Here is a 13,889-nt window from a genome sequence, read left to right as displayed (position 1 = left end):
CTCCAAAGGGTTGGCATCGTACAACCCACAAGCAAATAACTTTTCCCAGAAGCCTCCACATATTACACAAGTACCTAGCAATATCAACCCAGCACTTCGCATGCGTTCGCCACAAAGCTCATCACCTGCCAAAACCCAGACCACGGCCCAAGCCGCCCAGGACCTTACCACCCTGCTGAGCTGCAGCCCTGCCCGTGTCCATTGCTTTTCCCGCTCCTTGCTGAGCACCAGAAGATGCGGCATCTGTCACACCTTTTGCTGCCCCTGTACCACGGATGGAAGGCATAGCACTCGTGTCAGAACCTTTCTTTTGCGCCTTGTCCGGCGCTGCTGTGCTCTTGGAGATTGGTGCAGGAGACTTAACATTTGAGGTCCTGGGACTCTTGATACCCCCAGTAGAAGCTGCAGGAGGAGACTTGATGCCATCGCCACTTCCACCAATCAGACCCTTCGCCTGCCCGCCAACATTCTTTCCCATATCCATTGCACCCGAAGGGATACTGCTCAATTTCTCGCCCAATGCTCCTGGTTCTGGTCCGGAGCTCTGACTTTGATTGATTTGGCTGCTGGTTTTCCGAGGGCCCAGTTTTGGCGGAGATTTCAGGCCCGACGAAATTCGTCGAACTAGATCGGAGGTAGGAACCGAGGTTGGTGGTGATTTCGAACCACTAATACCAGGAATGGAATCGAGTCGCGTTGGTAGAGCTGGAGATTTGATTCCAGAGCCATCTAGTTTTGTGGGCACCTTCGGAGACTTCAGACCTGATGCAACTCGAGACAGAGTATTTGCTGGGGACGATTGCGTTCCTGCCGAGGGAGCTGAATTCGCAGCATTAACATTCTTGGCCGAACTGCTACGACTTGCAAGTTTTGGCGGTGCCTGCTTTTCGTTTTTGGACTTCGTTGTGACATTGATATTCTTGGATGAACTTGCTCTTTTCTCAAGCTTGGGTGCTGCTGCCTTTGTCCCTTCTTTGGAATCCCGTCCGATGAAGCTAAAGGATGGCATGTTGGGCATTTCAGGTAGATATGAAGCTGCTCTTGAGGAATAGGATTGCCCTGACTTCGCAGCACTTGTGACACCCGAGGTTGTGGTCTTTGCTGCATCGCGGGCTTTCTCGGTTGAACTGTCGATGCGCTTTTGTACGGTTTGTCCAGTATTTTGCGCCGTGGTGCCAACAGCATCCGAAGCACCCTTTGCTACATTTTTAACAGGCGCGGGAGTCCTATCTGCGGCTTGATGAATAATAGGTGCCTGCTTTGTCGTTTTTTGAGCCGACTTGACGACAGGATTGTCCTTTGGATTCAATACATTTTTCACAGTTGGGTTGACAACATCTGAAACAACACCCGCTGTTTCCCTCGCCGCTGAGCTTGTCGTGTCTGCTGCCTTAGAGGCGGAAGTGGAGGCTGTTTCAGCTGGAGTTTTCGGTTGTGTTTTACTCTTCTTTGCGTCCTTGCTGCCACCACCACCCCCGCCGAGTGAAGGCATGCTGGGCAGTGATGGAAGATAGGACGATGCCTGTTGGACATAACTTTGACCGGAGCCTTTCACATTCTTGACTGCCTCAGATACCTGACCTGTAGCTTGCTTGGTATCTGCAGGAGTAGACTTATTGGCACTAGTGGTTGGTGCTGAACGAGGTACATGTGGCATGCTCGGTAACTTCTCGTAAAGCATAGTAGCATAGCTCTGAGTAGAAGCCTGAACATCCTTGATGGCATCACCAGCTGCTTGGCCAGCCTTGCTTGGATCTTTGCCGATATTTTGAATGTTACCTGCGACCTTTTCTGCATCTTTGGCACTGGGGATGCCTGGATTGTAGAAGTACTCAATGGCCCTGGTGACCAAAGACTTTTGAGTTTGTTCTTGGACCTTCTTCTCGAGTTCAGCCGCTTCAGCTTTGCCCTCTGCCTCTTCGTCCGCTTTCCCTCCCGTAGATTCGCGACGAAGCAGCCACCGCCGCTGAGACTGAAGCGACTCCTTCTTCTCACGCTCCTCCATCTTTTGGAGCTCCTTGCGCTCTTCCTGCACTGCGTTGATGTCTATGTCTTCGAACCCAATTTTCATCAGTATACTACCAATGAGGTATCTGTACCTCAAATGCCCCGAGACGTCTTCCGAGACATCAACATTTTCGACACCGGCCAGGCCGTTGATCTTTTGTAGACCGGCAACACCATACTGGATCGCTGAAGTGCGATACATGAACCCGAGGACATAGTCGTTCGAAGAGTAGACATTCACTAGTCGTCCTGCCACGGCGCTCCTGAGAATTCGCCAATCACTTGTATCACTTGGAGTTGGTGATCCAATCAATACTGCATTCTCCACAAGTCCGAAGGCCTTTCGTTTGGCCAACGTCATCAGACAAGTATAGATGACTCTTGCACCAAGCGAATACCCGATCAACGTTACTGGTCGCTCACCCTGTGCACGGTTTATGATTGCATCAGCAAGCACTTCACCGGCCTTCTCAGATCGAGACTTGGCAACACTAAAAGGGTTATCAATCACCCTGCCAACCTGAAGTAAGGCTATAGGCCACATAGCAGACGCCAATTCGGCAAATATCGTGCGGGAGATCAGTTGCTTCTGAGCATAGCCCCAGGCCGCAGACTGCACCATGCCGTTCATAGCATTTCCGAGATTCAGAAGTGCTTCCAACTCGTACTTGAGCGCAAACACTTCTGCTCCAACGCCCATCACGCGCCAGGGCTTCACCACCTCTTCCTTTTCAGTCAACCAACCGGATATGCAAATGGTCACTCGAAGTTTGTGATCGTGCTCACTGGCTTCTTCTGCACCCTGCTTTTCATCCTCACTGGTCTTTTTGTCGCTACTGCCATGCACGGGGAGGAATTGGAAATCTTCCACCTCCCGAGCATAGTGATCCATCATCTGGCCAGTCATACGACCACCGTATGCTCCGAACAGTCCGCCCACCAGCACGGTACTTCCAGCGACAGATCCTAGATAAGCGGCTGCAGTAGTCGCACCGAGACCGAGACCACCCATCACGGAGCCAACACCTGCAGCAATCATTGGAGCAGCCAACCCACCAGTGACGCCCATGATGGCTGCACCAGCGGCAGTCGCAATACGGACTTTCTTGATTCTCAACTCCTTGTTCTCCTCGGCGATCTTCTTCGTCTCCTCATCTGCAGACATCTCTTTTGCAGCCTCGAGAAGACCTTTAGCTGTCGTGTACTCATCTTGTTCGAAGGTCTTCAAAGGCAACTTTAATGAAGATGTGAGATTGAGCATCAGAATACGTGAAAGCGCATTGTAATGCTCAAGAGAAAGCAGGAGCAGGAGCAAAGCATGAAGTATCAAAGTGCGTTGGCTCATAGTCATTTTCGTGAGTGGAGTCTTTGCTGGAGGAAACAAATCCTTGAACTTCAAGTTGACCATTTTGTTCGGTACCTCCATAATACGACCGACCGTTGTTGGTGCACGAGGTTTGGAGACATCAGCCGTCCCTGAGTTTTGCTGTACTTGGTCTCTGGCGGTGCGTTCGCTATTAACGACCTGACCAACACGCTCAATGACTTTCTCGCGCCATTCATCGTAAGATTTCAGGGAGTTTTTCTTCAAGTTCTTCATCTTGGGGGTCGCAAGATCTTTCAGATTCTCCTCCTTCAGTTTTTGTTCACGTTCATATGCGCCAACATCTGCAGTGGAGGGGTCTGTGGCCATGAGCTTCTCATCCTCTGTCATTCCATCGCGTGAGAGGCTCTTGTCTCCTCCAGCCGAGGCATCGAAGTTATCGATGATGACTTTGCGCATGGATTCAGTGAGATTGGCGATGAGCAAGGTCAGCTCTCCCCTTTGATGCTCGTCTAAAATCGTTGTCAGATCAGTACTGTCATCACTCTTCCCATTTTTCTGGTCCTTCCCCACGGAAGGTCCTTTATTGGACATTGTGGTACTTCGATTGTGTCAGCTAGAAACACTAGGAAGGGTTGACTTGCCTACCCACCCGTGCAGATCATGCAACAAGGCACATATTCCAATGTTCTTGTGATTGACTCAGTAGCGAGGCTCAGATACTAAAAAGAATTAAGCGAGTAGCAGGCGAGACTAGAGACTGGAGAGAGGACAGAGGAAAGAGAAGTCGAAGTGTGGCGGTGCAAGCCGGTTTTGACGAAAGATGATGGGATGTAGAGAGATGACGTAACTTCAGCACGACTGGCTGAGCTTGCGCAAGGGAAATCCCTGCTCAGCTAACACATGGGACGAAACCTGGCAATCAAAAGTATAAAACATGTGAGGCCATGATCGATTGCTGTGGCTAATGTTTGGTTTTCATTCATTCATTCATCCACCCCGTGGGGGCAGGTCGAAGCGCCCTTGGAACTATCGTACCGTAGCATAAATCTAAAAAATCAGGAATGCGCTCACTGATTTGGGTTTTACCTCCCACTCCGATCGGCAATGTCCCGAAATGCAATGCAATGCAGTGAAGCTCCATATCCGGGAAGTAAGACCATTCAGACTATAGAATACTTCCAAAGCTGATCGTCATGTCAGTCAAATTAATAACTCCAGGAGCAACGTGCAACTTACCCAAATGTCTGTTTGATGCTGCGAACGTAGTAACCCTCCCAATTGCGACGTACCACTTCTTCTTGTCCAACAGGTACTCCAGTCCAAGTGACCCGCAAATTGGTCACTCGATCCACATCATTCTGATCAAAAACAATCTCCTGGGTGCTAACATGTCCCTCAGGCCACTGTGCAAGTCTCCAAGTTTGCACCAATTTCTTGGGTGCATCTAAAGTGACGAATTCACCGGTGACATTTCCGTCGAAGATGGCGAATTTTCCACCAACTTTGGCACCCTCAAAGACTCGAGGTGGTGCGCGCGTAAAAGCAGCAAGACGCTGTGCATCAGTGAAAGTCGTGAAGAGCTCTTCAGCACTTGTGCGGAATTCATCTGTGGCACTGACGGTGGTTGTGTTGATTGAGGAGCTTGCAGAAGTGGATGTAGTGACTTGAGCGGCGGATGTTGGAGTACGTTCCTTTTGTGGATGCCATGTGGGTGTGGCAAATCCACTTGAGGGATTGGAACCAGGAGCGTGTTGCAAGTCCTTTCCATGCTCTTCAACGAGCGCAGGGGTTAGAGTAGAGAAGATTTTTCGAAGTTGAGGCACAAGCTGTGATCGGACGAGATCTTTCACTGGTTGCTTCTCCTTTTGTTCAGAGTAGATATCGATCTCAAACTGTCAGGAGTCAGTGCCGTGCTTAAAAATTCTGCCGTGGACTCAGCAATGGAACATACAACGTACTCCTCAGGCTCGGTGTCATATGCGCATTCTGGAACTTTGATGCTACCACTGACATCGATGCCTTCTTTGGTCTTTCCTGTCGAATTCGTCAATCGATTTGTAAAGCTTTCGTTATGCCGAAATTATGACGAACCCTCATATTCTAATTGCAAGGAAACATCGTAAATGGTTATGACCTTGCCTTTTCTCTGGCTGACTTCAACATCACCGTCCAGAGAGACAAGCTTGGTGATTTTTGCGGTAACGCCATCTTCTTCAGCTGAAGCCTTTTTGATCTCTGTCTCTAGATATTCTTTGGCCCATGGACCGGCATCCTTGGTCACCCAATGCCAGTTGTTAGGGTTATGGAGTACCATGATGGAAAGGGCACAGGGTAAATGGGCAAGCCGATCCTATTCCGGTCAGATTAGAAATATGTTCCGAAGCCAGAAGGCAGAGTTTTAAGGGATAAGGAGGGTATTCAGGCTGAAGGCTTGAAGCCATAAAAAGCTGATCCGCATGCAAAGAGTACAAGTCTTCTCAGACTGGTGCCAGCTGGATTCTCATCACAATACTACGAAAATAATGTTGGCGAGGGCCACATACCTTTGAATGTTGTCTGTTGGATGTCTGTTCAGACTTGTGGTCTCAATTGAGGTGGGCGCATTGGATCAACTCCGTAGGTCGGCGATGATTGCAGATGGGACGACTTCTGAGAGAAACATCTAGAAATTCACTTCAGAATCATTTCATGCCAAGGCTCTGTATTCATGGGCAGAATGGCTGCTTTAATGAACGCGCCCCAAGAGGTTAGCTGCTGTCACGACACAGATAATCCCGTAAAGCGGCATATTTCACCATGCTCGTCAAAGTTCCAGCATTAGTTTTGGAGATCTGTGTCTGGTGCTGGCGATGCCATACTCTTTGGGCTTTTGTCAAGGTTGACGACTGGCCGGAAAACTACTATTCTCTTCTGTTAAGCAGTCTTCTCAGGGCTGTCACAGCTATGGAACTTATTTGAGCGTCAGGTTTACATAACATCTTTCAACTCATGACATATCGGCAGAAACCAAAGCATTGCTGTTGTGCTTGTGGAGCTGTCATTGTGCTCTCCGAACTCAGCATCAAGCTTTACGATAAGATCCGACATTCACGAACTTACGACAAACACATGGCAATAGAGTCTCGTGTGCATGATGTTAGATACCGCCTTCCGTTTGCCCGAGGGAGACCTGACGAGCGAGCACCCGGTCGGACAAACTAGCATAATGGAGAGCAAGGATTGAGGTTCGTTCCCGATGTCTAAAGAAGGCAACATATGCAAGTGTGGCACCAAGAGTGAAAATGCCATTTCTCCGATTTCGCGCCTGATAAAGTTTGTGAGCGGCAGAACTTACCTGTCGTGGTCATCATCATCAACGAGAGATGCGGGGTCCCCACGTTTTTTTGTCCGATCATGCCCTGATTCCGAGAGCTCATAGCTGAGGTCTCGAACTGTCCATCATGCACTCGAATTCGAACAAGAGTGAGAAGCTTTACGAAGCTCATCCCGAGCTGTCTGATTGGATGGAGCTGCATCTCGGAATGTTGAGAAACGTTCATTGATCGCTTCCAGTTGCTCGATCGGTGATTTCGACACCTGCAATATTTTCGAGAGCCTCCTCCGAACCAGCATGGAAGATCTAGCCCAAAGCTGGCTGCTTGGTGATTGGTGACCGTGGAAAGCTATCTTGCTAGTTGATTGAGATTTGAAATATTCGACGGTGTGATGAACCATCTGTGGTAGGCAATGGTTCGAGTGAGTTACCAGCATCTTTGTTCAATGGGCCCCAGGAAGGTCCTCCACGGGTGACCAGATCCTCTGGCGATCAAGCATGATCTTGTGTTTAAATACCTGAGCTAGGCCACGGCTTTAGGAAGGTCATTTCATCCATCGTTCACCCTCGAGCACTCCGACTTTATCTACAAATTGATCGCAATGCTTTTCAGTCTTGCCACCCTCACTACAGGCCTCGGCTTCACTGCCGCTGTTCCGTTTGTCCCAGAGCTTTACAGACGTCAAGAGCCAAATTATCCAGACAATGGAACCCTTGTGAACCCACCAAATGCCACAAACCTTACTCGTCCAAACCCGACTTACACTCAGGAGCAGCTCACACAAGTCAAGCTTGCCTACACTGCTGTCGAGAGATTGACGCTTATCAAGAGCTTTGGCAACACAGATGATTATTTCAAATTCGACCTAACACCTGATGGCTCCCACTCTAATGCTGCCAATGGTCTTGGTGGTCAAGGCTACCTCGCAGAAGTCGCCAATTTCCCCGTCCTTATGGGCACCGGTCTCTCTGTTGCTATCGGCTACCTCAATCCTTGTGGCCTTGATAGTATACACATCCATAACCGTGCTACCGAGATAGTTACTCTCGTCAGTGGAAAATCTCTTAAGACTGGATTTGTTCTTGAAGATGGGTTTGGTTAGTCTCTACTTATTCCATCCATGACAGGATATAGCCCACTAATACTACTCAGATCTACCCGTATATACTGAAATTGGCCTATACCAAGGTACCATCCGACCGCAAGGATCCCTACACTGGGAATTTAACGACAATTGCGAACCCGCCGTCTTCGTCGCCTCTCTGTCGAACGAGGACCCTGGTGTCTCGCGTACAGCCCAGAACTTCTTCATCAATCCTCAAGATATCGTCGATGCCAATCTCGCCTACCCGAGCTGGCTTGACAATGTCAACACCACAGACTACAGGGCGCAACTGCCAGCAGCTTTTGCTCAAGGTGCTAAGGCTTGTTACCAGAGGTGTGGTATAACATATGATACCAACCAGGCTGGCGGCATTACTAAGTAGAAGCTTTGGTCACAAATCATGAACACAACTCGAATGGCCATCTGCTAGTATAACACAAGCAAAAGCAAAATGAGAAATGAGAAATTAAATAATTCAGAACTAGTATCGTGTCTAAAAATCCTCTCCATGTCACAGTAATGCCCTCAAGAGACATCATGTAAGAGTGCTCCGAGATTGACGTTTCTTTGTTGGTCGATTTGCTTACGTACAAAGCATAGTAGCATAGCACATCGGACCTAGTTACAAGACACATCCTGATGGAGGCCTGTTTTGAGTTGCTAATGTTAGACATGAGCACACAGCTGGCAGAACAGGAGTACGCCAAGACGAGGTAAATTCACGTCGAGCATACCCCTGGTCGGAACGAGGAGGTAGTTAGTGCTGTGAACGCCTTTAGCCCTATGTAGGCTTAAAGAATAACTGCAGGCCAATAACAATATACCATGGCATGTTGATCTGCACCACCCTATCACATGAAGAAAAGCGTTGGCTAAGATCTATAACTCCCTAGTACCATAGGACACAGATCTATTGACGGCGCAGGACAATGTTTCCCAGAAGTAGGAATAAGGGCACTGGATGCTGTCCAAGGCTATACCAAAAAAGGGGTATATGAACGGAGTGACTAGTAAAGATGTCAATTGATCGAGAGACTAGACCTGCGAATTTGGAAATTCCATGAGAGGGCAATTCAATTTACTAACGGAACCTGCAATACAAGGCAATATATGTATTTACTTTCATACAGAAAGATGGGTTGTTGAAAATATCGTCCACAAACAATCCGAATCCAAATCTCCCTGTTCCTTGGCTTGCTGCTGTTGTAGCTGCCTGTAACAAAGTCTGGTCCTGCATCTCTTTTTTCCATCTCGATCTGAATCACAGAGTCCTTTGCGATCTTCCTCCATTTTCTCTCGCACTTCCCAGACAATCTTGCGATACAGCTAGCTTGAAGGCCATTGTGGCAAAAAACTAAATAGCGCATCTGTGAATTGCCGTGCCGATCTTGGAAGCAGGCTCACGTATTTCCGGATCTGTCTTTATATCTGCTAAATCGAAGAGTGTAAGTAGCTGGACTGCCTCTATGGCCGAGGGTACAGAGGCTGGCTATGAAGCTGATGGTGATTTGCTTCCGGCGTGCTGCTGTGATTGCGTACAAGGACGTCCATCCCGGATTCATTCATGCATCACGTTGGTAGCGTTGTAGAGCTGTTGGGTATTCCACCATGGTACACATCAGTGCCCGTGATCTCAAGCCTGCGTTCACCCATTTTGCTTCAACATTGCAACAAGTCTCGAGTCATCAAGACGTTCCCTTCTCCCTCTAACATCCCATCTGTGCCGGTTTTCGACCAGATACAAAGCGGTAGATGTATCGGCCCCGAAATCAAGGAGTACCCGTACGTTTTCTATCAGCGTTTGTTCCGCTGCTCGATAGACAGCTGTCCTTTGCGATCGATCCTGATCGTTGGGGTTGGAACCTTGATCAAGCAAGAATCTCAAGACTCGAGCTGTGCCTTGGTGCGCAGAAACATCTGCTATCAAGCCCGCGGCTTGGACATTGGCACCGGCGGAGATCAAAACCTGCACGGTCTCGAAATTGCCCATCATGGCAGCAATGCGCAGCGCGTCATGGCCCCAGTGGTCTTCTGCGTTGATATCAGCTCCCCGACTGTGGAGTAGAGCTATGGTGTCGGACAAATCGTTTTCCGCTGCGAGATGGAGGGCCGTCCGTTGCATCCAGTCTTTCGCGTCAAAAAAAGCACCTTTGATGAGAAGGACCTCGACCACAGCGCGCATCCCTGCATGGGTTGCAAGATGCAGGACAGGCACGAGATTTTTGCCTCTGGCTCCCGGTACATAGCTGTAATTGCTTACGGCCTTTGTGTTGACATCTGCGCCCATCTCGATCAAGTACTGCACAACCTTTTCTGTTGGTACAGTCTTGGCACCTCGATTCCAGACATCATAGTCGTTGATTGCCCAGATCAATGCTTTGCCCAGGTTTTGCTCGTTACTATCGCTGCCTCTCCTCCAATGCCAACTGCTCCTCCTCGACTTCTTGGGATCTGGTGATGTTATGCGTACAGGAGCGTGCATCAGTAAAGTCTTTATGCTCGCCTTTTCTGCTGTAGAAAGCAGAGGCAGTTCAAACACTGGGACTTTCCGAAGCGTGACTGTAGCTCCACTGAAGGATCGAAAAGATGAGAAAGACCCTCTCCTAGAATTGCGGAAGGACGACTTCCTTGGCAATTGGCGAAAATCTCTGGAATTTATCGCTTCAGAATCATCATCGCTATCCTGGATGCTGGTAGCACGGGTTCGAGATGTCCCAGGCCCGTCACTCGAAGACCCAAATCGACGGCTCGTATGCGATGTGGTGCTTGAGCGGTTCGACTCGACCTGGTCAAGTTTCGTCGAAGAAAAAGAAGGGGAGATATCATATTCAGTGCGGTAAGTGATAGGAGGATTAATGCTTTTGGGCCGGTGTGCTCTTGCCGTCGTGGGCTTTCCCGTCACTTTTTGTTTGGGGGTTTGCTTCACGTCAATATGCGTGCTTGGTATCGGTGGCGTCTCCAGGAGGTCAGCCTGTGCCTTGGTGATAAAGCGCCTTGAATTGGGGTCATAGACTAAGTCCTGTCTGGCAGGAGTCGGGCGCCGTTTCAATTGCTGTACAAGTGGTTTGGCTACGTACTGTAGTGGCTGGGGTTCTGAGGCAATGACCCTCGCTGAGCTGCCGGCTATGAGAAGTCTACTTGGATCAGGGGCAGTTCCTGGCAGCGCAAAGTTCTTCGGGGAAGGAGGTGTGGTGGGAGTGTCTGATGCTGGAGCCACATTTTCCCTTTCGTAATTCCCAATCGTGGGAAGGGGAAGCGGTCGTGGCGTTGGAGAACGACCACGTCGACAGCCATCCCCCGTGTCTGAAAACACCTCAAAGTTTGTCAGTATTCGTTCATTGTCGAGCGACGGTTCTGAGACGCCGTCTTCCTGATCATCAGCATTGGTGTTGACGATAGGCCCTACAGAATTGAATACTGGCTCTTCCGTGTCGAGCGATCGATTTCGGTCTGGCTCAGAGGTGGCCACCTGCTTGTCGTCTTCGTCGTCGACAAAACAATCACGGTTTGGCGCGGAAGGTAGCGCTGATTCTTGGATATCCGATGAACTGCGGTCTAGTGTCTCGTCAGAATACGAAGACGACGCAGTTTCTTTGCTGTCTTGATCACTGTGAGGAGTGCCCGGTAAACGTGTTAAATCATCTCTGAAACTTTCCACTGGGACGTGCTCGAAACCATAAGTTGCGAAGGTGGCCCATGCTTGTGCATCGTCTTCCGGCAACACTGATAGGACATCTACATCCATTTGTGGCGGTCTGGGATGCGAGTTGCTACGGTCTTGAAACGCATCCATTCCTCGCGGCTGTGAGACCTGCCTCTCACTGGGCACGGGCGTCAAACTAGCTCTCGATGTGAGGTCATCGAAGACAGTCTCGGCATAGGAACAGGTGTCTTCGATGAATCTTCGAAGTATGATGTTATCCTCAATCTCCTCTCTCGTGGTCCCAATACGCGAAGCTTGTGATCTCAGCATCTCAGCGAAGAGTGGAAGTTGTGACGATAGCCGTGCCAGATCGTGTTGCATTTGGGGAAGATGCGCTGTATTGCGCCGGATGAATCCGACGTCGTTTCCCAGCATCTCTACCTGTTGTAGTGTATGAGACAAGTCATACTTGACCTCTCGACTCTGGAGTCTGACCGAATGTAAGCCAAGGCATAGGGCAGCGTCTCGATGGAGAGAGTGTCATACAGCGCAAGGAACTCGAGATGTTTTCCAATAAGATCTGAATAAGTATTCAACCTTTCTTTCAATTTCCTTATATTGTCCCGTCCCTGCGCCTCCCACTCGAGTCTTTTCCCTAATTTCGCCGAAGCAAACTTCCCCAAGGTGGCCGCCATCTCCCCCAGGACCCCGGCGCAATGGCCCAGAACATCGACGAAGCTCTTGCGCAGGCGAGTAGGGTATTCAAAGGCAGGATCCTCACAATCATTTTTCAATATTTCCATCAGCATTGCCAACAACGACAGCTCCTGGTCCAGCGAGGCCATGTCCTTGCGAGCCTCACGCACGCCGACGGCGACTCTTCGGATCTTCAGGACAAGAGGGCCTATGCAGCTTAGGATGCCGGCGCAGGCGGCCGTGATGGAGAGGGGATCCATCTCCTCCAGCACTCTCGAGCTGTTCGGCGGGAGAGCATAGCTGAGGGCAAAGACATATCGTCGAAGATAAGGCTGTGGTTGAGATCAGAGGTTGGCACTAACGCAGTTCTGGCAGCGCAAGGCGTTTCCATCACGACTTGTCTGCCGTTGGATGCCGCTCCTCACTGGGGCGGGGATCAGCCTTGGGGAAAGAGGATTAGCGAGATGGCACGCCGGGGGTTTATGCCAAGAAATAGTTATTGGATTGCCCCGCCATGCCGAACGCGACTCGACGCGTCGCACACACGGAACTAAAGTGCATGCATCCAACTCAACTTCCTACCCATCCCTCAAAGCCCTTCTTGTCTTTTCGCGAGGATACTGTTAGTGGGATGGAGACCTACTCTGACCGGAAAGATGCCTTGTGTCAATTTACAGCTACCGGGAATACATGCGAGCACGGGCTCAAATCCTCTACCACAGCTTCTGCAGACACCTTCAGGACTCGCAATCGTTGAGATTCAAGGAACCATCCACGGACCGCATGGTTCATCCTCTGGCTCTGGCTCTGACTCCGAACAGCCACCGATAACGACAACACTCGGGAGACTTGAGTTTCCACTCTATGAGGCACAAGAGAAAAATGACGGGAAATGGATGAAAAAGGTGTATCTCTACATCGGCAAACACCAGCGGTTGACTGGTGAAGTGAAAAAATTGGCGAAGCCACTGGGTATCATACAGAAGGCAGGTAATGGAAGTATTGACTCAGCTGAAGAGACCACCTCGGATTTGGAACTGGTTGAGATTGTCAAGTACAAACTGCTGTTCAGTGGAAGACCTGAGCCGGTGGGAGAATGAACCTGGAGTTTGAACCCTGACAGACAAATTCAGACAAGACAACGACCTCTTTCTCCGACCAGGATCAAAGCCACTTTTTCTATGAAGTAGCAGGGGAGTACAGGTTGCTCGACATTGAAGTGATGGGCAACTCGAACCATACTTGTTCATGCCTGCAGGATGGTGTTGAGCGCGTTCCAAACGACACAGTACCACAGTCGACTACATTCGGGGCTTGAGTCAATGCACGCCTCTCTACGAGCGAGGGTGCCATGCGAGGCCTGAGCTAAGATGATTGTTTAAAGCCCTCCAACTTCGACAGAGACTGCTGGCTTATGTGACCAGAATGAGGGATTGACAGGCTCTTTCTCGAAGTTTCCTTAACTTCGCGACAAGAGAATAACAGCAAGCTATTGGTTGAATGGACAGAAATCGAGCGCCTTTTGATTTTGGTGCCCGTATCACAAAGACCTGATCCACTACGAGCAATGCGTTCCACGACCGCACTTCAATACTTCAGCGAGATTTTTTACTAAACCCGAGCTTGAGATGAGGCTCGCCGGCCTTATAACGTTCAACGGGCCAACCCACGGAGGACTTATCCCAATACAGCCTAACACGGCCTTCGCGAATTCCCGTCGACTTTGGCAAATAGCATTGCTTAGCACAAGCTTTGAGCGTCGCACACCACGGTGCTCTGATGCGACCTTCAGCCAGG

General features: G+C 49.7%; 5 protein-coding genes across 5 annotated transcripts; 2 read left to right on the top strand and 3 right to left on the bottom strand.

The window, feature by feature from the left end:
- Positions 1-121: 121 nt before the first annotated feature.
- On the bottom strand, positions 122-3,925 carry LTR84_004983 (uncharacterized protein; the record flags this gene model as incomplete). Its single annotated transcript, XM_064848555.1, has 1 exon — positions 122-3,925. The coding sequence occupies one exon, from the start codon at positions 3,923-3,925 to the stop codon at positions 122-124; it is 3,804 nt and encodes a 1,267-aa protein (XP_064711179.1).
- A 574-nt stretch (positions 3,926-4,499) lies between these two features.
- Positions 4,500-5,648, bottom strand: LTR84_004982 (uncharacterized protein; the record flags this gene model as incomplete). Its single annotated transcript, XM_064848554.1, has 4 exons — positions 4,500-4,518; positions 4,571-5,226; positions 5,286-5,368; positions 5,426-5,648. The coding sequence occupies 4 exons, from the start codon at positions 5,646-5,648 to the stop codon at positions 4,500-4,502; spliced, it is 981 nt and encodes a 326-aa protein (XP_064711178.1).
- A 1,601-nt stretch (positions 5,649-7,249) lies between these two features.
- LTR84_004981 (uncharacterized protein) lies at positions 7,250-8,135 on the top strand (the record flags this gene model as incomplete). Its single annotated transcript, XM_064848553.1, has 2 exons — positions 7,250-7,745; positions 7,801-8,135. The coding sequence occupies 2 exons, from the start codon at positions 7,250-7,252 to the stop codon at positions 8,133-8,135; spliced, it is 831 nt and encodes a 276-aa protein (XP_064711177.1).
- A 1,263-nt stretch (positions 8,136-9,398) lies between these two features.
- Positions 9,399-12,352, bottom strand: LTR84_004980 (uncharacterized protein; the record flags this gene model as incomplete). The annotated part of the gene is made up of 2 exons (XM_064848552.1): positions 9,399-11,886; positions 11,943-12,352. 2 exons carry the CDS (start codon positions 12,350-12,352, stop codon positions 9,399-9,401), a joined length of 2,898 nt encoding a protein of 965 aa, XP_064711176.1.
- A 396-nt stretch (positions 12,353-12,748) lies between these two features.
- Positions 12,749-13,192, top strand: LTR84_004979 (uncharacterized protein; the record flags this gene model as incomplete). The annotated part of the gene is made up of 1 exon (XM_064848551.1): positions 12,749-13,192. The coding sequence occupies one exon, from the start codon at positions 12,749-12,751 to the stop codon at positions 13,190-13,192; it is 444 nt and encodes a 147-aa protein (XP_064711175.1).
- Positions 13,193-13,889: the final 697 nt, after the last annotated feature.

Source organism: Exophiala bonariae (genome assembly GCF_035927105.1).
Source record: "Exophiala bonariae strain CCFEE 5792 chromosome Unknown scaffold_2, whole genome shotgun sequence".
Taxonomy (NCBI): domain Eukaryota; kingdom Fungi; phylum Ascomycota; class Eurotiomycetes; order Chaetothyriales; family Herpotrichiellaceae; genus Exophiala; species Exophiala bonariae.
The sequence above is the reverse complement of the archived record's forward strand: the minus strand, read 5'-3'. Positions and strand labels throughout refer to the sequence as shown.